This window comes from Coturnix japonica, chromosome 34, assembly GCF_054131305.1.
Source record: "Coturnix japonica strain WE chromosome 34, WE-NBRP24, whole genome shotgun sequence".
Lineage (NCBI taxonomy): Eukaryota > Metazoa > Chordata > Aves > Galliformes > Phasianidae > Coturnix > Coturnix japonica.
Genome location: NC_140696.1, coordinates 1,444,234 through 1,468,496, shown reverse-complemented (window position 1 = coordinate 1,468,496; position 24,263 = coordinate 1,444,234). Strand labels below are relative to the sequence as shown.

General features: G+C 47.4%; 1 protein-coding gene and 1 long non-coding RNA gene across 4 annotated transcripts in view; one reads left to right on the top strand and one right to left on the bottom strand.

Moving 5' to 3' along the window:
- LOC107324267 (ALG9 alpha-1,2-mannosyltransferase) overlaps positions 1-11,521 on the top strand; it is a 29,627-nt gene extending 18,106 nt beyond the window's left edge. For all 3 annotated transcript variants that reach the window (XR_014938191.1, XM_085525827.1, XM_015884148.3), the window contains 2 exons: positions 4,271-4,401; positions 11,062-11,521. Coding sequence is in view for 2 of the 3 variants with exons in the window: in XM_085525827.1 (XP_085381953.1) it covers positions 4,271-4,401; positions 11,062-11,185 (255 nt within the window). In the remaining variant the exon portion in view is untranslated. The remainder of the gene's footprint in view (positions 1-4,270; positions 4,402-11,061) is intronic.
- A 2,612-nt stretch (positions 11,522-14,133) lies between these two features.
- Positions 14,134-18,955, bottom strand: LOC146755273 (uncharacterized). The gene is made up of 3 exons (XR_014938193.1): positions 18,892-18,955; positions 18,624-18,718; positions 14,134-14,923 (listed from the first exon to the last, which is right to left on the bottom strand). It is a non-coding gene; the product is annotated as an uncharacterized LOC146755273 (long non-coding RNA).
- Positions 18,956-24,263: the final 5,308 nt, after the last annotated feature.

Genomic DNA, 24,263 nt, shown 5'->3' with positions numbered 1-24,263 from the left:
CAGTTGTGTTGGTGATTTCTATGGGAAGCTGTTAATGTACACTGCTATTACTGACTTGTTTTCATATTACCCAAACAAAAATAGTTAATGCTTACAAATATTTTTAAACTTTTGTTTGCAGATTAAGTCTTAGGAGTGCGCTGAATATTCTCTGTGGTACAGATATTTAATTGTCCTTTCTTTTCTTCCTCAAGAGTGAATGAGGGGGGACTGCTCATATACATCTGTTCTTTTCTTCATCCTCTCTCAGTACCTCAGAGGATGGTTTTGATATTTGGATAGGGAAGTGATTGCCCCCCTCTGCTCGGCTCTTGTGAGACCCCACCTGGAGTACTGCATCCAGGCAGGATGTGGAACTCTTTGAATGGGTCCAGTGGAGGGCCACTAAGATGATCAGAGGGTTGGAGCTGCTCTCTTATGAAGGAAGGCTGAGGGAACTGGGCTTGTTTAGCTTAGAGAAGAGAAGGCTCTGGGGAAACCTCATTGTGGCCTGCCAATGTTTGAAGGGAGTATATAAACAGGAGGGGGAAGAGGCTGTTTAGGAAAGTAGATAGCGATAGGACAAGGAGGAATGGTTTTAAACTGAGATAAGGGAAGTTTAGGTTGGATCTTAGGAGGAAGTTTTTCACCTAGAGGGTGATGATGCACTGGAACAGGTTGCCCAAGGAGGCTGTGGATGCTCCATCCCTGCAGGCATTTAGGGCCAGGCTGGATGTGGCTCTGGGCAGTACCCTGTACATAGCAGGGGGTTGGAACTGGATGAGCTTTGTGGTCCTTTTCAAGCCAGGCAATTCTGTGATATTCTATCAGTACGTTAGGAGCACTCCCATAATGGATCAGGTCTCTCCTTTACATGAGCAGCGTATCCTTGTTGAGGACAGTGGACATGCACTTTTTAATGTGTCTCATTACTCTGGCCATTTAAACATTGCATGAGCACTTGTGATCGCCTCAGAGGAGTAGATGGAAGGCAGCACTGTGACACAGGAGCAAACCACGTGGATAAAAATCTGCTGAATGAAAGCTCTCTGATTTTGGAATTCGTTAGGTAGTTACTAGAAATGGAAGGAGGCAAATTACCACCTGCAGAAAGTTCTCTGCTACACTGCATTTAATTTAGGAAATCTTCAACTGTGGCATGTTTATAATGGAGACAAATGACTGGCACATACCCTGTTACTGATGCAATGAGAGACACTTTTGTTTCATGATTGTTTCTTAATATCATCCTTTACTATTTCTCATGCAAGCAAAAGGGCCTGGAACATGTTTAGAAATTAGCTACTTCTTGTGAATTTTAAACACATTTTTAAGACTTTTGCTTCTGATCTGTTAATACCAGGAGGAACAGGATCTTTCCTCAAGGACTGCAGGCATACACAAGTTAAAAAACAAAACAAAAGTCAATAGGAACTGCAAAGGACCATCCTAGCAAATATATGTAAATAAAGCTCAATGTCTGCAGAAATGAGACCAATTTCAATATTTCACCTGTGAGCATCTATTACTGCTCTGCTTGAAAACTGAAGATTAAGTCTTCAGTCTTCTCCACGTTGTTTGGAATGTGACCAAACCTAGTTCTCAGTCACTTAGTTGTATCAAATAAAAAGACTGGGAGGAGGGAAAGGAAAGAAGAACCAAAGGGAGTAGGACGTAATTAGAAATTCATTTAATCTCTGTTTACTAAGACTCATTTAATGCAGAAAAACACTTCAAGATTTGGACACTGCTAAAATCTTGTGTAAACCCTCAAATAAATAGTTCTGCTGGCCCTCTGACCAGGACGAATGCTGTTATTAGCTTCAGTGTGACTTGTAAGAGGACACTGTGTTCTGCGTGAAATGGTAGAAGTGGACGCCCGTTTGTGTGTCAGATGATTCATAAGCGTTGGAGGTGCAGCATTTGGAGTAGAAGTGGTGAGATCAGTCTTAGTGCTCAAAGCAGTTACTTTTGTTTCTCCAAGAGATTCTATGTAACTTAGATGAAAAAAAAAAATTAAAAAAAAAAATCTTGGTTAGTGGTTTAGGTGTCCTTGCTAATGGCCAGAGCCTCTCCCAGGGCCTGGAATGTTCTTCTGATGCAATGCAAGAAGTGGATTCAAGATTCGCGTTAGCTAAGTTTCCTGTGGTGTAATTTCATTTACCTCTCAGTTATGATGCCATAGAGCCATCTGGTGGCAAAAAAAATCTGCTTATATTTTAGGCAGTCAGAAAATCAGTCTTTCGTCTCTCCCTTGTGTTTCACAAGGTTGAAACATCAATGTGGCTGATGAGGCTGTTGTTAGTTTGCAGTTGTTTATTAATCAGGAATTACAAACTATCTTCTGTTCCACTTAACCTGAGTAGAGATTCTGCTTGGGACATTTTCTGTATCTAAATGCATGTATTCTAGTTCTGTGATGTCTCCCAGATCAAAATATCCCGAGAAGTGGAGGAACAGCCTATAGTTAATAGGTTGTTCTGTATTCCACTGGTGGCTTTTTTCCAGATATTTCAAAACACCGCTACGTTTTAATGTCAAATGCTCAATGCATAACAGTGGCAGAATGGGAATCATTAGGCCCTTTGGTATGTGGGAGCACTGACATGTTGCAAGGAGGGGGTAGTAGGCCCAGAAAACCAGAAGCAGCATCCAAGAGTTACAGGCATTCTCAGTTGGCAGAAAGAAACACTAGAGGTGGGCCATCCAGATTGGGCATATCTGGGGGGAAAATAACTGCCTCTGAGGTCACTACTGTGAACTATTGCCAGAGTGATTAGTCTGCGTGCCAAATATGAGAATGAGTGGCCCTTGGTTTACGAAACCTACTGCCAGCAACATATGCAAGTACGGAGGCAATAAGTGCTAGGAGTTGCTTTGGTCCAGTGGCTGAGTCATAATGTCACCAGAAGCTCAGCCTCACTGCTGCACCTGTGGGAGGTTCCATTCATTGGTGCATTGCAGGGTGCAGCCATCCTGATAAAATGTAAACATGGCCTTTAGGCTCTAGAGTTCTTAATTCACTTTTGAAAATGACTTTTGGTGCCACTTAGACACAATTAGATGTTCAAGAGGAGGTTATGAGCCTTTATTCATCTATACCTGTCTTATTCCAGTGTTTTCTGCCCTGTGTTGAACTGTCTTGTACAAAACTTATCCAACATCTCATGCTTATTGTTAAAAGGGAGTTTGTCCTGATAGGAGCTCAAATCTTCTCTGTATCTGATAGCTGATATTTATCTCAGCAGCTCACATGCGTGTCTGCAGGGGAACCTGGAAGGAGTGAGGAAAACAGGGGCAGGAGGAGCATGCTGTTGCCTAGAAAGGACAGTGCTGTGTATGAATGAGCAGTATTCCCTGCTCATTCTCAAGAGCACTCTTCCCCCACTGGAAGGAAACACAATGTGAGGACACTTGCCCACAGCTCACTTAACAGAGAGGTCGCACACACATAAATAATTTATGACATTGCTACCTTGAATACATTTCCATAATTTAACCAAGTGTTACCAAACATTTTGGTCAGGCAAAGAAGTTAATTGGGTCATAGGCAGCTGACAAAGGCATGACTGCACTGATAGCAAGTGCATGTGGTCTGAGAGGTGCAATGGGATGTACATCTGCTGCAAGAGAGATAGTGGGCGTCACCAGTGCTACAGACCAGGTTATTCCTGCACAAACCCAGCATGATTTGCACCAGATAACATGCTTGCTGTGCTGGGACTGCTTGCTTTCCATGATTTGGTCTTGCAGAGTCAACTAGTTATGGAGTTTGTTTAATCATTTATTGGTTTTGTTTTCCATGTTCGTGGTGGAAAACAAGTAGGAATGGGTAAAAACTGAGACAAAAAAATATTCAGTTGAGACACCAGGAAACCTTTCCAACAATAAAGATAATTATGTCTTTTGTCTGGGGAGCTCATAGAGTCAGCATTATGAGAAGTCTGAGTTTGTTAGAGTTGTTAGTAATGAGAGTCTGTTAGACAACCTCAAGTTAAACACCAGCAGAATTGCTTCTAATGCCTCAGATACCTCCTCTGTGACTTGGTAGTTCCTCAATAATAGTAGTAGTACTTCCTCATACAGGCAGACCAGGTTTCTCTTCCTGCGGTAGCAGTAGTGAAATTTTTTATTCCTCAAAAAAAGTTTTACTTAAAGACACTCAAAATCTTTTACCATAAAGTATTTCTCATGTTGCTAGAAATTTAAACCCATTCTCGTAGGTAAGTAGCAGCTTGTATGAATAAAAATGCCTACAGGAAATAAACAGCAAGAGTCTTTATTTTTACAGATCGACATTTCTAGATGCCACTATCTAGTGGACTTGGATATAGCAGCAGAAACCCCAAGGGAGCCAAGATACTCCGCCAACAAAGAGGAGTGGGTAACCATTGCCTACAAACCATTCCTAGATGCTTCCAGGTATGTCTTACTGTTTGAAATTAGTGACAGACTGACAGATCTGTGAACTAATTTTGTGCAATAATCTGTTTACAACAGCTATACACAGAAAAGAAAGATACACTGGCAAATGCCAGCTTGAAATCCAGTTTCCTGTAAAGGCAGCTTGTCTGGCTACAGTGGAACCTTAGTCAGACTTGTATGTGCAGTGTTAATTACGCAGGTTGCTTTAGAGGGTGAAGCAAGCCAGGAAGAGGGGGGAACAAAGATTATTTTTACAAGGAGTCCTTCCTTGGTCCTTCTTGCTGATGTAATGTTTCTTTTCCTTTCTAAAGAAGTAAGGTGTACATCATCTTTTACCAGTAGACTTTTGAATTTGCAGTCTTGTTTCAGTCAAATTTGGTAGATAGATGGATGTAAATGAAAGATGTTTGATAGAGAGGGATGTGGTCCCTCTGAGCTGCAAAATGAGCTGGTCAGACCAGTTATCCTCAGGGTACCCTGCACTCTGACCTGGTAGTCTTGGCTGGGGGGCACACTAACCCCCCTGTGATTCTGGAAGGAACGGTCTGAGACTTTTCCAACTGGACTGCCACAAGTCCATGGGGCTGGATGAGATCCACCCAAGAGTGCTGAGGGAACTGGCAGAGGTGACAGCCGAGCTGCTTTCCATCGTCTATCAGCGCTCCTTGTTGACTGGTGAGGTCCCGGAAGACTGGAGGCTCACCAACGTGATTCCCAACTACAAGAAAGGTCGTAAGGAGGATCTGGGGAACTACAGGCCTGTTAGCCTGACCTTGGTGCCAAGGAAGGTTATGGAGCAGATTGTCTTGAGGGAGATCACGTGGCATGCATGGGATGATTGGGGGATCAGGCCTAGCCAGCATGGGTTCATGAAGGGCAGGTCCTGCTTGACCAACCTGATCTCCTTTTATGATCTAGTGACCCATCTTCTGGATGATGGAAAGGCTGTTGGTGTGTCTAGACTTCAGCAAAGCCTTTGACACTGTCTCCCATGCTATTCTCCTGCAGAAGCTGGCAGCCTCTGGCTTGGATGGGTACACTCTTGGCTGGGTAAGGAGCTGGCTGGATGGCCAGGCCCAGAGAGTGGTGGTGAATGGAGCTAAATCCAGCTGGTGACCGGTGACAAGTGGTGTTCCCCAGGGGTCAGTGCTGGGACCTGTCCTCTTCAACATCTTTATTGATAACCTGGATGAGGGCATTGAGTGTGCCCTCAGTAAGTTCTCAGATGACACCAAATTGGCAGGGAGTGTGGATCTGCCTGGGGGTAACGAGGCCCTACAGAGGGATCTGGACAGGCTGAAGAGCTGGGCTGAAGCCAATGGGATGAGATTCAACAAGACCAAGTGCTGCATCCTGCACTTTGGCTACAACAACCCTGTGCAATGCTACAGGCTTGGGACAGAGTGGCTGGAAGGCTGTGTAGAGGAAGTGGACCTGGGGGTACTGATTGATGCTGGGCTGGACGTGAGTCGACAGTGTGCCCAGGCATCCTGGCTTGCATCAGGAACAGTGTTGCCAGCAGAAGCAGAGAGATGATTGTCCCCCTGTACTCAGCACTGGTGAGGCCGCACCTCGAGTGCTGTGTCCAGTTTTGGGCCCCTCACTGCAAGAAAGACATCGAGGCCCTGGAATGTGTTCAGAGGAGGGCTACAAAGCTGGTGAGGGGTCTGGAGCACAATGGGGGTATATGAGGAGATGGTTTGGTGGAAGCTATTGGTAATAGGTGAACAGTTGAACTGGATGATCTCATAGGTTTTTTCCAACCTTGGTGATTCTGTGATGCTGTAAATCAGTCTCACAGTAAACTCCTAGATGTCTTATGAAAGCTGTCATATAAAGAAAGGAGGCGGCAACAGTGAGTGGAAGTGACCAAGGTGACACCTTTATTAGACGTTGGAGAGCTCCTGTAGCAGACCTTTGTTAGAATCAGCTCTTTGTTGGTTCTGCTGCTTACTGAGTAACTGTTGGTGTATTTGATGAGGAGTTATTTTGAGAAGCAGGGGTTGAATTTGCCATCCTTCAGGCTAACTGTGTAATCCAGTTAGTTAAAATTGGAGTATTTCTAATACATGCCTACAATGACAGAAACTCTCAGCTCTTCGGGGATGGGTTTTTAGCCATTTAAAGCTTTGGCCATACAGCTGTCATATCAGGTTGGAGAGCATAGGGTTCAGTGCCCTCTGGTATCCTATATGAGATGTTATTACCTCCCTGTAGTAGATCACTCCAGGGAGCAGGGCTGGTGAAAGCAGTTAGACAGTGAGAAATAGTGATGATATGCTTTTCCGAGGGGTTGCTGTCATGTTCCTGCCTTTCTCAGATGAATGAGTTTCCATGACACCTTGTCATGGCTTTTTGTTTGCCTAAAGAAATGCTGTTATGTAAAAGCAGGACTTCAGGAAAGGAGAATGAGGTGACCAGTAACTCATTAATGAGGCAACAGAAGCACCTGCAGATTACTGCAGAGGACTCTTTGCAGCGTTTGCACCCCCAAATGTCTAAAGCTCTGTGCATTTTTGCTTATAGATACATTCAGGTGTTTCTGCAATGCTGCCTGGGGTCAGCACACGGTGTTATATTAGAGAGAAGTGCATAGCTTAGTACTGAAGTGAGTCTTTGTCATTCTTCCCTCCTGTAATCCTGTTTCCATGAAGTTTTTCTTCCTTTCTTTTTCTTTCTTTCTTTCTTCTTCTTTTTTTTTTTTTGTTAATTCCTCTTCTTATTAGGGAAAATGTGTAAAATTAGATAATTGCCCTATTTACATCTAAACATTAGCACATTGCCAAGCAAAAATATCTGGCTGGCTGCTCAGGAATGTGGCTGAATCCGCAGGTAGGGGGATTTACAGCTCGGTGCTCCTGGGGGAAATACTGAGTGCTCCTCGATAGTAACTTATTTACAAAGCAGTGGAAACTTGTATGATCGTTTTGCTTTGGGTAACAGGTTGGGTTCTTATAGCAAAAGTAGAATCTCACCGTGGGGCAGCAGCTTGTTGTGAGGAGTCTTAGATGCTCAAACTGCAGAGCGTTCTGACTGAGGAAGCAATGAGGTGAAAGGGCAGGAAGCATGTTAGGTGCTGGAAATTGGTGAGCTGAAAGGATCCAGAGCTAGTGGGTCTGTGGGGAGAGGTCTTCCTTGAGTGTGATAAGAAGGTTTGAGGGGAGGGTTGGTGGAGGTGCATCAGGAGCTTCATGCAGTGAACCAGGCTGTGTGTTTCTCTGAGCACATGCCTCCCCTGCCAGCTCAGTGGAATGATGCAGTTCTTAAAGCTGGCACCTGCTTCCCTGCAGTGAGTGGAAAAGTACCCCTTGCTACCTAGGAAGTGAGTGTAAAAGCACTGTGAAAATGCAGCTTTTTTTGATGAAAGGGAGGAGGGAATAGGACAGTGTTACTTCAAACTGAGCTGTGAGGGAAGCAGCCAGTAGAGATTTCAGGTCTGCAGCTCAGTGGCTGCAGAGCAGGGAGCACTTAAAAACAAAACAAAAATCCTTGCAGATCTTATTCTTTGAAAATAAATGACTCCAGCAATTCCATTCACTCCTGCTGAACTGGAGACTTCTGGAACTCACTGTGAGTCTTACATTGGTGTCAGTAAGTGTAAATCTCAGCTGCCTCTGAAAAATAGGGCTGCTTATTAAATTAGAGAGCACTCCCAGCTGCAATTATGCTCCTCACGAAGCTGCTTTGTTCAGGTCCATTTAATTCTGTACTGGCTGAGCACTCCAGTTCTGGGACAGAAGAGGGAGAATAGCTGACGGCTCCCTGCTGAGGAGTACCCGTTCCAGCTCTTTAGGTTGAACTATTTGCTCACTCCAAACACTTGAGCTCTCACCCTTAGATTTTCCATCACAAAATAAATAAATATGTTCTTAGTGTAAGTTTAATGATGCAGTCACCTTGTGCTAGAATATCATTACCCTGGTTTAATAGGTGACCTTCTCATTCCCGTCAGCGATGCTTTCCTTATTTCATGAAATAGTTTCCCTGCTTTTGTTTTACAAGTAGCTAGATCACTTTTCTGGGGCACATTTGGTGCAATGCGTGATATATAGAGAGCTCTCAGAGAGCTTTGGTTGTGAGCTTCTGGTGTATGCCCATGTCCTGAAAGTGTGAGGTCTGGCCCATGTGGCAGAAATTGAGCTTCCTCCCGCCTTTTCTTTTTGCCTCTTCTTCCTTGTCGAGCTTCATTCTAAATTGTCTGAAGTGAGAAGTTTGGGTTGCAAGACACAGTTAAGAAGAGCCCACACCCTCATGTTTCCAGCTGTTTCTATTCCATGTCAACCTTTGCATTTGGGAAGGGTGACACAAGAGTCACAGTCTCACAGACTCGTGTGGGTTGGAAGGGACCTTAGAGATCATTGAGTCCAACCCCCGGGATTCGAGCCTCTGTGTAGCAGAGCGGCACTTCTACCACTTGCACCACAGGGGGATTTGAACACCCAGGTCCTGGTGTTGCAACGCGGCATTCCTACCACTGTGCCACCGGGGCACATGCATCTTCACTTTATTCTTGCTTCCACTGGTGTTAGTAGAACAGGGCTGCTGAGAAGGCCAACAGGTGATTTGCAGAAGTCTGCTCAGCACTAAGGAGCACCTGTGGTCCCAGTTCTGCTGGGCCTACTGGCTGTAGTAGAACTCTGTCATGACTGGAAACTGCTCTGGGTGATGCAGCTGTTGTTTCTCTACAAGCAAACAACTTGACCCTGCCATCTTTGGGCAGAATGTGCCTGGCTCTGACCTGGAGCCAGCCTTTCTGCAGCTGTGTTGCACATAGCTTGGAGTGACTGTGGACTTCATCTTGTTACCAACACATTACTTATGAGCAGTGCGCTGATTAAGGCTACACGCTCATGGTCTCCTAGGTCCAAACTGAGAAGCAAATACAAATAGAATGTTATATATGTTAACTGTCCTCTGTCATCTTCACCCCTTCCATGTGCTATCTGTTGCCTGAGCCTGATGAAGTGAGGTGGCAGGAGGTAAAGATTTGACTGACCTCAGAGTTGTCACATGAATTCTTGAGCAGGAGCATCATCTGCTGTGGACTTCTTAATAGAAGCAAGGGCTCTGCTCCATTGTTACTGGCAGCAGAGAGCTCTGCCTTGCCTTTGTGCATGCTAGAGTCTTATTGAGAAAGTTGTTGCGTAGCATGCACAGAGGCTGAGCTTATATCACTGTGGTGTGATACGGTGGTGCTATCATTTGCCATGCCATTTTCAGGAATTCTTATTTGAGATGTGATTATCTCATCACTTATGTTTTTAGTAAAACATAAAGAAGAGCAATGAAGCCATCAAATTAGTGGAATTTGTGACCTTGTTGTTATGAAGCTAATGCATCAGTCTGATTCGGTAGCAGTGGCTGCAGTTCTCAATGAGGTTTCACAGTGTTGATCAGAGATCTGTGATGAAATTTTGCTCTTTCTGTGCTTTATCCCTCATTGTGGTTGTTTACAAGTGTATGTGCTGCCAAAAAGGGAATAAGGTGCGATTATGAATTGAGGGATGTTTATTATCTCTGATAATAGGGGGCCTGTATATGTCTGTTAGAGAGACATGATCAGATCTTTGACTTCTTGAAACACTCTCAGATTCCTTTATTAGAACAGAAAGCACCACTTTGTATTTTTCACTGCTCACAGGACTGTGTTTAGTCACTGTGTCACAATGTGCACTGCTACTAGTCGTCACTGGGGTCAGCACTGTCCTGTGTCCTCTCTGTGTCTTGGGTTCAGAGCACACAGTGCCCATCACATGGTGCTGTGTGGCTGCTGGAAGCAATGGGTGCACACCAGGGCTGGGCTGTGTGTGGGCCAGGGGGTGGATGGGTCTGCCTGTATTACAGCAAGGCTGAGATCCCTGGGAGTCCCTGAGAGATGTAGTTCATAGTGGCACCTTCTGCCATTTCTTCATAGTTTTTCGGAGATATCCAGTGCTGCCTTACAATAAGCAGACAAAATACGATCTTTCTTCTGAAAGATTGACTTGAATTGGAAGACTGGAACCTTGGCTATGTTATCAGCCAAACGGTGTGAATTAAAATGGCCAGCAAGTACTGGCAGCCTCCAGCAAACTGCTGTGTAGGCTTCAGGATGTTCCATCCCTCTTTAATGCAATACCTGCAACAGAAGATCTGCAAAAGAGCTAAACTCCATAATTCTAGTGCCCATCAAAATTTGTCTGCCCTTCAGGCACTTGTGGAAGAGTAGGTAATCAAAAGTATTGGCTAGAGAAGAGGCAATGCCAAGAGTTAAAACACAGCCTTGCTATCTTCCACCTTCAGGATGTGCTCTGATGAGTGGGAGACCTGCCAAGCTGTATGGTGCTGAAGGCCCTCAGGGCTGTTCTGTCTGCTCTTTGGAACCTGGTATCCCAGAGCTAAGCTTCTTAACCCTAATGTCCCACTGGAATGGTTAGCAGGCAGGCTGAAGAATGGGGCAAGCTGATGCCCTCAAGTTGGTGATGCTGGCACAAGCCAGCTTTGGTCCCACAGACAAGAATAAAAAGAGACTGGGCTTTTTGTGTTTGTTCCATTGACATTCCTTGCATCACTGACTCACCGGCACAGCTCTTTTGCAAACCTTCTGTTTTTGTTGCTTTGAATGTATTAGCTAATGAATAATTTAAAGATTACTTATCTTTTTCTTTCTGGTTTCAGGTCCTCAAGGCTGTTGCGTGCATTCTACGTCCCTATCCTCTCAGAGAGGTACACACAATATGCAAACTATACAATTCTGAAATCCCGGAGGTTGAAGCAAACCAAGAAAAAAATGGGAGGCTAGTAACACACCTGGGTAACAAAAACCAACTGATACTCTGGGACAGCTGCCTAAACCTTCTTCCGTTTCCTTTCTGAAAGACTGTGCTTGTAAGATCCACTAGCAAAGATTTCCATGAGGTGATTTCACTCTGCAGGTTTCCTGCTGTAAGAAGGATACATCATCTGCTTTCAGTTCTCAGAGTCAGGTGTCTGCTCTGCCTGCACAGAACCTGTTGATTTAGAACCAGCTGGAACATCTAACACCACCTACAAACATATTATCTTTGCTGCTCCCTGTGTTTATACCTATTATACCAGAGAACAGAAAAATGGAAAATAAAAAGAAATTACAGTATCAGGTTCTGGTCCAGGTTGTGGTCTGGCATGTGGAAAATCCGGCTTTACTCCTCATCTCTCTGATCCTTATCTGTTGAAGTGGTGTTCAGTTTCTTATAGGGATATTTTTTTTTCCGACAACAGATCTTACAGTTGCTTTCTGTTGTTTCTGCTTTTTCTTTTTCAAACCGAAAAGAAGGGGGAAAAAGGAAAGCACTTGAAAGACAATTAACTGTGAAATGCACTGAATCATTGAGTGATGTAGCGTACACCATGGAGAAACAACCTGAAGTTGCTCTGTACAGAAGATACTCTCAAGGAAAAACTTGCACTTTTGGGAAAAAAGAAGGCTACAGCAAACTTACAAATTGAGCCAATTATCTTTTCTCAGTGGGAGCGGGTTGCATTTGTTATATATGGCACTGTGAAACACAAAGGATTAGCTCATTATTTATAATTTTTAAAGATGCCTGTAACATGCTTTCAGTCCTAAATGCAGCTTCTTAAGTTTATGGGTTAAGGCAGAGAAGAAAGGTTGATTTTATTTTATTTTTTTAATCTGTTTTCTGATTATACCAGGTAGAGTGTATTTATTCTGTTGTTCTAATATGCTCCAGAGGAATGCTGTACTTAATTTTGTCTTCATTTTAAAAGCATGCAGTATTATGGGCTTAATGGAATCGTTTTCAGCTGCTTTCTTGGAGTTGTGCAGGAATAGGATGGCATGAGATTGGAGCAGAGAGGAAGTTCCCTTTGCAGAAGAGGCTATGCAAACTGCATGCTTTGCTGAAATTGATTACATGTGATTACATTAGAGTGTGTATGCAGTGACAGAATGCTGGTGCAGGAGGATCAGGGAGCAGATGGGTTGATATGCAAATGGGAAAGCACCTGTTCTTGAGCGCCATGTGTCAGTGCAGAATATTAGGCAGGTCTCAGCCAGTCTGCAGGTTAGCACCTGAACAGGATGGCAAGGGCAAGTGGCACCAGCCGGGCTGTGATCTAATGTGAGACAGAGCAGGATGAGAAGGAATGCAGAGGTTGAACTGTAGGGGAAACTTGGAAATGTAGGCAGAGGCATTTTGAATCCTCTGCCTTTCATTTGGAAGATTTTCAGCAGTACTGTGCTCTGGTAGAGACAGCCTATGATAAGAGCAAATGCACTTTGGTTGATTGCAGCACGGAGAATATAGTATACTACCCCCACTGTATGCAGAAACAGACTGAAGCTGGGACTGTGAATTTAAACTTGGAAGGTTTAGGGTAATCACTTGTGACGTTGGTGACCTGGCCCTGCTTAGAGAATAGACTTTACCTTCTGTGAGTATCCTAAGGGTCAAGCGTGGAGCTCATGGATTTCTGCTGAGCAGTTGGTGTGCTTGGTGAGCCAGTGTGGGGGTGATGCTCACAGCATTCCTTCCCACCCTCCAGCCTGCTCTTCCCCTCATGCAAACATACATCAAACAGGGCTCAGTAGTGGTGAACCAGAACCAGATCCGTGGCCCTTTTTGTTGCCTCTCCCCTTGCTAATCTCTAACCTTAAATAAACAAATGTAGTTGAAGAATCAGCTGCACTTCTCACTGGTGCTGTTTGTGTGACTGTTCCATGCTGTTGTAGTCTTTGATCTGATGTGAAGACAGTCAGTGAAGATGTGTTTTAAATGGCTGTGGCTGTCCCACCTTCCTCTCTAGTTTAATTCATAAGTACGGGCTGTTGTACACTGTCCAGTTTAAATGCAGTTGTGTGTGCAAAGAGGTTTGTTCCAAAAGGTGGAAGTGTGTCCAAAAAAAAAAAAAAAAACAACAAAAAACCAAAACCCAAAAACCCAAAGGCTTTTGTAGATTGCTTTTCTGATTTTTGTTAGCAAACTTGTGGGGAGGGGTTTTAATTTTTTTTTCTTTGTTGTTGCTTTGACCTTTGTTAAGGCAAATGCATGATCTTGTTACAAGGGGACAGGTTTGGAACATCAAATTTATAATCTGTATTAAAAAAAAAAATAAAAATCTTGTGGTTTGCAACCTTGGGGACAAACAGTCAGACCAGAGACTGCTGCATGGGTTCCCAGCCCTGGGCAGGAGGGCAGCTGTGCCTATACCTGCTGGGGAGCCTGCTGGGACGCTGCCTGCAGTCTTGGATTGATTTTTGTTCTAAGAGCTGTGCTTGTTCACTGTTGCTTGCAGAGCAAGTATTGATATGGTTATCACACGAGAATAAGAGGTGTGGGAGGAAATATCATCTGCTCACATCAACATCCTGGTTGGTTACGTTCCAACCACTTATCTCTTTAACATCACAGCTCTGGGCAATGTGTTCACAGCCTCGTGTTTGTCAGCTGTATCTGAGTACCCAGGGTTTGGGCCAAATGGTATATAGACATCCAGCTGTCATCCAACTTCAAAAGCCTTAAAGCAGGAGGGGGGATGCTGTCCCTCATGAAGGCTGGTGCAAGTTGAGATGTTGAGCTCAGAGGGGTGGCCTTGCCAGAGCACAGTATTCCTGAGCTTAGCTGATACACTGTGACATCCTCTGACTCTTCTGCTTGGAGGGAAGCAGACTATGTGAATGCCTGAATCATTGAACAACTAGCCAAGTTGATATGCTCCATTCTGAAGCCTGGATCATTGTTTGGCTCAGGTGCTTTGCATGTTCATCTTCCCCTGGCAAAACTCTAGCCTGCTGTGGGCTGTTCCTGTTCAGCCAAGCTAATGATAAGTTTTTGCAACAGAAATGATGGAAAAAAAAGCACCATACAGACAATTATGAGAGGTGTTGGAAAAGAAAATCCTCTTCACCTTTCCAGATGGAAAGTTAATGACTGTGTTGAATTTCCCCTGTAAAAACGTGGGGCCAGTGTCTGCTGTCTGACACAATGGGAGAGTTGCGTCGCCTCCTCTGGTTTGAGCAGCTTTGTGGAAGAAGAAAGCACCCACAGGCACTTGGCCATAAAAAAGAACTGTGTGCTGTAAAAGAAAACCACAGATAAGAGGGAGGATAAGAAAGCAGCAGCACAGACACCACAGTTCTGGGGGAGGTGCTTTATTTTTCTAAGACTTGATAAGATAATGTCAAAATAACCATTTTGTTTTACAGTTTCACCCTTTGGATCTCTATTAAAAAAATGACTTAAAGAGAATGAGGACCAGAAAAGGCATGCATATGTATGTGTACATGACAGGCCATGCCAAGAGGCCCAGGGAAGAGGTAAATGAAAGACACTGCCTTGTATTTACTGAGAACTTCTCATACAGTTGGTTGGTCAGCAGAAGGTTTGGGAGCTCCCTGAAGTATATTTTGCAGAGGGTGCTCATGCTGCGAATGTCACGTACAGCTGTCCTGGGTTAGGTCAGGAATCTGCCTGGAGTCAAATTCATGGCTGGAGAGAAGGACGCAACAATGGGCAGAAGGGGTTGAAAAAGAGGAAAACTGCAAGTCAAAAGCAATACAAAATACAGTCAAGAAAAGGAAGGGGTTCCTGATTTACAGGAAAAAGCAGTCACTAATGTAAGCCATGCTAGATGTTTCCAAAAGGAGACCTTTCTTTTTGCTAAGGCATTTTCAGTTACGCTGACAACTGGCTGCCTAGTCTACAATCACATGCCAGGAGCCCAGACCAGCAAGGAGGACTGTGTCCTGCTCCAAAGGGCTCTGCAAACAAGAGGAAACTGGAATGAGAGCTGACAGCAGTGATACCGCATTCCCAGAGCCTTCCAACACTCCATCCTGAAGGAGAACTTCCTGCACCAGCAAGTCTACTGAGCATCCTGTGTTCTACAGAACAGCAACAAGCCTGGTGCACCACTGCTGAGTGCACACTGCCTGCACAGATCTGCCCCACAGCACGGGTCTTTGAATGCCCAGAACATGGCACATGCCCCATTCTACCCCTACTCACTGCAGCTGTGTCAGTTGCAGCACTCTTACTGTAGTTTGTGGATGTTGGACGTGGTGCTGGACAGGCGGTACATCCCCTGCACCATGCCATGCTGCCCAGTGCATCCAGTGCAGTTCTGGGGGACCCAGGGGGCTAAACAAGTGCCACCAGTTAGTTGAGCTTGTTATTCACGTTCTGGTTCAGGCTCTTCTCATATCCCACCTACTAAGCCCAGCTGGGCTACTGCTTTGTTCTATGTTAGAGGAGAAAGCTGTCCAAGATGCCACTGCAGGAGCCGGTGAAGAAACTTGACAGTGATGTGTATTTGGCTTTAAAGAATTGTCAGGACCTATGAATCAGCCCTGAGAAAGCAATTCTAGGGAAGCCAGAGACATTTCAAGTTTCAACACAGCTTACACAAGAACAGTGATGTTAAATCACATAGAATCATAGAATTGCTCAGTTTGGAAAAGACCTTAAAGATCACTGAATCCAACCTCAACCTAACCATACTATCTTAACTCTAAATCATATCCCTGAGCACCACATCCATATGTTTTTTAAGTACATTCAGAGATGGTGACTCAACCACCTCCCTGGGGAGCCTGTTCCAGGGCTTAACAACCCTTTCTGTAAAGAAGTCCTTCTTGATCACAGAATCACAGAATCACAGAATTGTAGGGGTTGGAAGGGACCTCTAGAGATCATCGAGTCCAACCCCCCTGCCAAAGCAGGCTCCCTACACCATGTCACACAGGAAGGTGTCCAGGCGGTTCTTAAATATCTCCAGAGAAGGAGACTCCACCACCTCCCTGGGCAGCCTGTTCCAGTGCTCCGTCACCCTCACTGTAAAGAAGTTCTTCTGCACATTTGTGTGGAACATCCTATGCTGTACTTTCATCCCATTACCCCTAGTCCTATCCCCATGCACTACTGAAAAGAGACCAGACTCACCACTATGGCTCCCACACCTCAGGTATTTATAAACCTGAATCAAGTCTCCTCTCAGCCTTCTTTTCTCAAGGCTAAACAGACCCAGTTCCCTAAGTCTCTCCTCATAGGGGAGATGCTCCAGGCCCTTCACCATCTTAGTGGCCCTCCGCTGGATTCTTTCCAAGAGATCCCTGTCTTTTTTTGTACTGGGGAGCCCAGAACTGGACACAGTATTCCAGATGAGGCCTCACCAGGGCAGAGTATAGGGGGAGGATCACCTCCTTCGACCTGCTGGACACGCTCTTTTTAATACACCCCAGTATGCCATTGGCTTTTTTGGCTACAAGGGCACACTGCTGGCTCATGGTTAATCTGTCGTCCACCAGGGCGCCCAGGTCCCTCTCAGCAGAGCTCCTCTCCAGCAGGTTTTCCCCCAGCCTGTACTGGTGCATGCAATTATTTCTACCCAGGTGCAAGACTCTACACTTGCTTTTGTTAAACCTCATCCGGTTTCTTACTGCCCAGCTCTCCAGCCTGTCCAGGTCTCGCTGAATGGCAGCACAGCCTTCAGGTGTATCAGCCAATCCTCCCAACTTCGTGTCATCAGCAAACTTGCTGAGGGTGGTCACTATCCCTTCATCAAGGTCGTTGATGAAGATGTTGAACAAGACCGGACACAGCACAGACCCCTGGGGGACGCTGCTAGTTACAGGCCTCCAGCCAGACACCGCACCACCAACGACAACCCTCTGCACTCTGCCAGTCAGCCAATTCTCGACCCACTTCACCATCCACTCATCTATCCCATACTTCCTCAGCTTTGTTATAAGGATGTCATGGGGGACAGTATCAAAAGCCTTACTGAAATCAAGGTAGACTACATCTACCACCCTCCCCCTGTCCACCCAGCTAGTGACATCTTCATAAAAGGCCACCAGGTTGGTCGAGCACGACCTACCCTTGGTGAACCCATGCTGAGTACTCCTGATAACCTCCTTATCACCCAGTTGTCTGGAGATGGCATCCAGCACAAGCTGTTCCATCACCTTCCCTGGGACAGAGGTGAGGCTGACTGGCCTATAGTTACCCGGGTCTTCCTTCTTGCCCTTTTTGAAGACTGGAGTGACACTGGCCGTCCTCCAGTCTTCAGGCACCTCCCCAGTTCTCCAAGACCTCTGACAGATTACTGAGAGCGGCTCAGCAACGACTTCTGCCAGCTCTCTCAGCACCTGCAGATGCACCCCATCAGGTCCCATGGATTTATGGACCTTAATGTTTCCTAGGCACTCACAGACCACCTCTTCCCTGACTAAAGGGAAATCTCCCATTCCCCAGACTCTCTCATCAACCTCCAGGGTCTGGGATTCCTGAGGGGAATATTAGGTTGATATTCAACCTAAACCTCCCCTGGTGCAAATTGATACCATTTCCCCTTGTCCTGTCACCAGTGAGAAGTGAACAACCCCACTCTCACTGCAATCACCTTTCAGATACTGGAAGAGAGCAATAAGGTCTCCCCTCAGCCTCCTTTTCCCCAGACCAAACAGCCCCAGTTCCTTCCATCACTCCTCGTAAGCCATATTCTCCAAGCCCTTCACCAGCCTTGTTGCCCTTCTTTGGATCTGCTCCAACACCTCAATGTCCCTTCTGCACGGAGGTGCCCAAAACTGAACACAGCACTCAAGGGGGAGCCTCACCAGTGCTGAGTACAGGGGCAGGATGACTTCCCTAGTCCTGCTCACCACACCATTCCTGATACAAGTCAGGATGCCATTGGCCTTCTCGGCCACCTAGGCACACTGCTGGCTCATATTCAGCCAACTGACCATTAGTACACCAAGGTCCCTCTCCATCAGGCAGCTTTCCAGCTGCTCCTCCCCAGGCCTGTAGGATTGCCTGGGGTTGTTGTGAGCAAAATGCAGGACCCAACACTTGGCCCTATTGAAACTCATACAATTTACCTTGGCCCATTGATCCAGTGTATCCAGGTCCCTCTGTAGTGCCTTTCTTCCCTCAGGCAGATCAACACTCCCTCCCAACTGAATGAGGGTGCACTCAGTCCCCTCATCAAGATCATTGACAAAGATGTTAAACAGGAGGACTGAGTACCAGTACGGAGCCCTGGGGGATACTGCTCATGACTGGCTGCCAACTGGGTTTAACTCCATTGACCACAACTCTTTGGGCCGGGTCATCCAGCCAGTATTTCACCCAGCAGAGTGTATGCCTATCCAAACCGTGGGCAGCCAGCTTTTCCATGAGGATACTGTGGGAACAAGATTTTACTGAACTCCAGGTAGAACACATCAACAGCCTTACCTGCATCCACTAAGTGGGTCACCTCATCATAGAAAGAAATCACGTTTGTCAAGCAGGATCTACCTTTCATGAACCCATGCTGACTGGGCCTGATCCTGTGGGAATATAAGGAAGACTATTCAGAGTGGGAATACAAGGAAGACTATTCAGAGCAGCAGCTGAGGAGCAAGATAAACAGCATGGAAGAGCAGTGCTGAGAACCAAAGATATCTCCTGAAGGAAGAGAAAAGCAAGTCAAGTGAGCTGCATATAGCTGTGTGATAATTACCCTCATGGCTCAGTTTGGATAAGTGTCTGGGTGCACAGTGAAGGAGTATTTGTGTGATGTTCTGCTGGCATCTAAAGATGGGTGGGAAAGTTAAAAGAGGAAACCTGTGGATGTATATAAGCAATGATAGAATCTGTAGTAAATGATTTGGATCATTCACATCTGAGTCAGTGCCTCATTGCCACATGATCCCCTGGCTGACCTTTAATTAATCTGTGATGGCTCCTGAGATTATCTGTTCCATAACCTTTCCTGGCACCAAGGTGAGACTGATAGGTCTGTAGCTACCAGGATCATCTTTCCTGCCCTTTTGGAAGATGGGTGTCACGTTTGCCAGTCTCCAGTCTGCTGGGACATCCCTGCTTAGCCAGGACTGTTGGAGGATGATGGAGAGGGCTTGGCAACCACATTTGCCAACTCCCTCAGCACTCCAGGGTGCAGTCCATCTGGCCTCATGGACTTGTGGGTGTCCAGCTTTTGAAGCAGGTCCAAAACCATTTCCTCATGGATCATGCAGGGCCTGTTCTATTCCCCATCCTTATCTACCAGCGCAAGGGGCTGTGAGCCCAGGAAAGAACTAGCCTTACTATTAAAGACTGAGGCAAAGAAGGCACCGAGTACCTCAGCCTTATCCTGATCCTTGTTCACTGTGTTCTCCTCTGCATACAACAGGGGTGGAGAGTCTCCTTTCTTCACTTTCTTCTGTTTTTCCTACTTTCTCTCCTTTCTTGTCTTCCTTTCTTTCTTATCTTTTTAACTTTTTCTTTCTTTCCCTTCTTTCTTTCAGCCTAGATGAGCCAAAGAGGAGGAGGCCATGGGGGAGTTGTGCCATGGGGGAGTTGTGTTGGGCTCGGCAGTGCTCCAGCACCATGGGGTGGGCCCGGGGCTCAGAGCGCCACCTCAGCTTCTAATGGGGGGTGTTCAAGGGGGCACCAGGGTGGGGGCTGGGATTAAGGTGTTGGGGATCCAGGGGGGGGGGGGGGGGGGGGGGCTATGTGCCTCTCTGTGTTGGCCCCATGGGGCCTCTGAGGTGCTCAGGGCTTCCACTGGTCACCCACAACCCCCTCCTGTACCTCTGTGTAACCCCTGTGTTACAGTGTCCTGCTGTTCCTCCCCCCCCACCTCCAGTTCCCCCATTCTGATCACAGAATCACAGAATCACACAGAATTACCCGGGTTGGAAGGGACCTCAAGGATCATGTAGTTCCAACCCCCCTGCCTAGCAGGGCCACCAAACATACACATTTACTAGATCAGGTTGCCCAGGGCCCCGTCCAACCTGGTCTTGAACACCTCCAAGGACGGGGCATCCACAACCTCACTGGGCAGCCTGTTCCAGGACCTAACCACCCTTCTAGTAAAGAACTAGAGTCTCCTACCACCACCCAGTCCCCTTTATTTGACCCCCAGGGTCCCCTGTTCTTCCTTCTCCCCTGACCTCCTTACCCCTTTCTCTGACCCCTAGAGTCCTCTGTACCCCACATGCCCTCCTCCCTGACCCCTGGAGTCTGTTCCCCCATTTTGATCTCCAGTCCCCCCAACCAGACCTTTTTTCTGCCCAATAGAAGCCCCAAACAGCCCCTGGCTCTCCCCTCCCATCCCTCCCTCAGCCCCCAGATGCCCTTTCTGCCTTGTAGAGACTTTGTTCATCCCTTTCCCTCCCACAAACCACCAAGTTCCCCCCCAGACACTCTTTCGACCCTATCAAGACCCCACTCTCCTATTCACCCCCCCAGTACCATCCTAAGGTCTCCCCCAGACTCCCTTTCCACCCCACAAAAGCCTCACTAACCCCTTTCTCCCTCTAACAACCTCCCATATCTGCCCCTGGAGTCATGCGGAAGAATCTGGAGATGTCCTAGAGGGGTTTGAGGCATCCAGAGGGTCCCTAGATGGGTCCAGGGGGTCCTTGGATTCATACAGAAGGGTCTGAAGATAGCCCAGAATGATCCTGTAGGGTTCAGTGGGTCCTCAGGTGGGTTCAAGGGGTCACGTCATCCTCTGGAGATGTCCCAGAGGGGTTTCAAGGTGACTAGGGGGTCCCTAGGAGTTCCTGGAGTCTTCCAGAGGTCTCAAATGGGGATTCTGAGGACAATGTCACATAGTGACATGGTCTTGCTCAGCTTTGTCCCTGTGGGGACAAAATGTCTGTTTCCATTAAAATAAATACTGTGTCAATTGTATTGTATTTTTTATTCCACTTCCCTTCAGAAATAGATTGTTCTTACCAAACCTCTGTGCAAAGCCCCACCAAAACAACTTCCCAGAGCCACTGGGTGACACTGGGACAACCGCTGGTGGTGTTACCACTGGGACAACTGCCTGCTCCTGAAGGTTTCACTGTCACTGTAACTATGGAACCTGGGGCCGTACCAACCAGTCTACCTCGAGAGCCCCTTTTCCCCTTTCCTTTCCCCTTCCCCTTCCCCTTTCCTTTCCCCTTCCCCTTCCCCTTCCCCTTCCCCTTCCCCTTCCCCTTCCCCTTCCCCTTCCCCTTCCCCTTCCCCTTCCCCTTCCCCTTCCCCTTCCCCTTCCCCTTCCCCTTCCCCTTCCCCTTCCCCTTCCCCTTCCCCTTCCCCTTCCCCTTCCCCTTCCCCTTCCCCTTCCCCTTCCCCTTCCCCTTCCCCTTCCCTTCCCTTCCCTTCCCTTCCCTTCCCTTCCCTTCCCTTCCCTTCCCTTCCCTTCCCTTCCCTTCCCTTCCCTTCCCTTCCCTTCCCTTCCCTTCCCTTCCCTTCCCTTCCCTTCCCTTCCCTTCCCTTCCCTTCCCTTCCCTTCCCTTCCCTTCCCTTCCCTTCCCTTCCTGTCCTCATAAGCCCTGTGCTCCAGACCACTCACCAGCTTTGCAGCCGAGCAACGCACCGCCAGCACCAGAACACACGGTGCTTCATCCGCACACAACGCATCACCACACACTATAATGAACACACAGCCAGCACCGAAACACACGGTGCTTCATCCGCACACAGCACAGCACCACACTATAACCAACACACAGCCAGCATCGGAACACACGGTGCTTCATCCGCACACAACGCATCACCACATACTATAACCAACACACAGCCAGCATCGGAACACACGGTGCTTCATCCGCACACAGCGCAGCACCACATACTATAACCAACACACACCCTGCATCGGAACACACGGTGCTTCATAAACACACTGTGCAGCACACACACTATAACCAACACACAGTCAGCACCGGAACACACGGTGCTTCATCCGCACACACCACAGCACCACACACTATAACCAACACACAGCCAGCACTGGAACACACGGTGCTTCATCCGCACACACCACAGCACCACACACTATAACCAACACACAGCCAGCATCGGAACACACGGTGCTTCATCTGCACACAGCACAGCAACACACACTATAACCAACACACAGCCAGCATCGGAACACACGGTGCTTCATATACACACTGCGCAGCACACACACTATAATTAACACACAGCCAGCATCGGAACACACGGTTCTTCATCCGCACACAGCGCAGCACACACACTATAATTAACACACAGCCAGCATCGGAACACACGGTGCTTCATCCGCACACAGCACAGCAACACACACTATAACCAGCACACAGCCAGAATCGGAACACACGGTGCTTCATCCGCACACAACGCATCACCACACACTATAACCAACACGCAGCCCGGAGCTCCCACCTCCCCACTCCCAGTGCTGTGATTTACACCGTCCCACCCACACTTGAACTCAAGGGGAACCACGGCTGCCAGCGTGCAGCTGGGCTTCCTAGGGCAAACAGCAACACACAGTGCATCAGAAGCTGAAAGAGCCCTCAGGGAAGAGAGGCCAACTCAAGGGGCTTAGCACGGGGACACTCTTCTTCCTTCCGCGCCGCTTCCCCTCCTCTGGTTTCTTTCTGTCGGTCCTCAGAGAGCAAGGAGATGATCACAGCCTGTCAGCAGCATTTACGGGTTGACTGAAAGGCCACAGGTTGGCAAGACGAACAAGAAAATGGGGGAAAACCTGCACCGTGTCAAGGGAGAGATGTGAAGCCGACCGCTTCATCGCCCTGTGATTGCCAGCCCGAGCGTGGGACGTTCTGACCACACAGAATCACAGAATCACAGAATCACAGAATGACCTGGGTTGGAAGGGACTTCAAGGATCATGTAGTTCCAACCCCCCTGCCTGGCAGGGCCACCAAACATATGCCTTTACTAGATCAGGTTGCCCAGAGCCCTGTCCAACCTGGTCTTGAACACCTCCAAGGATGGGGCATCCACAACCTCCCTGGGCAGCCTGTTCCAGGACCTAACCACTCTCCTAGTAAAGAACTTCCCCCTAACATCCAACCTAAATCTTCCCTCTTTTAACTTAAAACCATTTCCCCTAGTCCTGCTATTATCAGCCCTTTCGAAGAGTTTACTCCCCTCCTGGGAGTAAGTTCCCTTCAGGTACTGAAAGGCTGCAATGAGGTCACCCCGCAACCTTCTCTTCTCCAGGCTGAACAAACACAACTCCCTCAGCCTGTCCTCATAGGGGAGGTGCTCCAGCCCCCTGATCATCTTCGTGGCCCTCCTCTGGACCCTTTCCAAAATCTCCATATCTTTTTTGTACTGAGGGCTCCACACCTGGACACAGTACTCCAGATGGGGCCTCACAAGAGCAGAGTAGAGAGGGACAATCACCTCCCTATCCCTGCTGACCACCCCTCTCCTGATGGAGCCCAGAATCCCATTTGCTTTCCGGGCTGCCAGAGCGCACTGCTGGCTCATGTTAAGTTTCTCATCTATCAGGACCCCTAGGTCTTTTTCTGCCGAGCTGCTCTCAAGGACCACTCCTCCCAGCCTATACAGGTGCCTGGGGTTCTTCTGGCCCAAGTGCAAAACCTTGCACTTTGCCGTGTTGAACCTCATTAGGTTCACCCGAGCCCAGCTTTCCAGCCTGTCAAGGTCCCTCTGAATGGCACCTGTTCCCTCCACCGTATCGACTGCACCACTCAGCTTGGTGTCATCAGCAGACTTGCTGAGGGTGCACTCCATTCCCTCATCGATGTCATTAATAAAGATGTTAAAGAGCACCGGTCCCAAGACAGACCCTTGAGGGACACCGCTCGTTACCGGCCTCCACCTGGACATAGAGCCATTGACCACCACCCTCTGTCTGCGGCCTTTCAACCAATTGCTTATCCATCTAGTTGTCCACCCATCAAATCCACTTCCCTCCAATTTGGAGATGAGGATGTGATGGGGGACCATGTCAAAGGCCTTGCTCAGGTCCAGGTAAATGACATTGGTCGCCTTCCCTTTGTCCACCAACGCTGTCACTCCATCATAGAAGGCCACAAGATTAGTTAAGCATGACCTTCCCCTGGTGAAGCCATG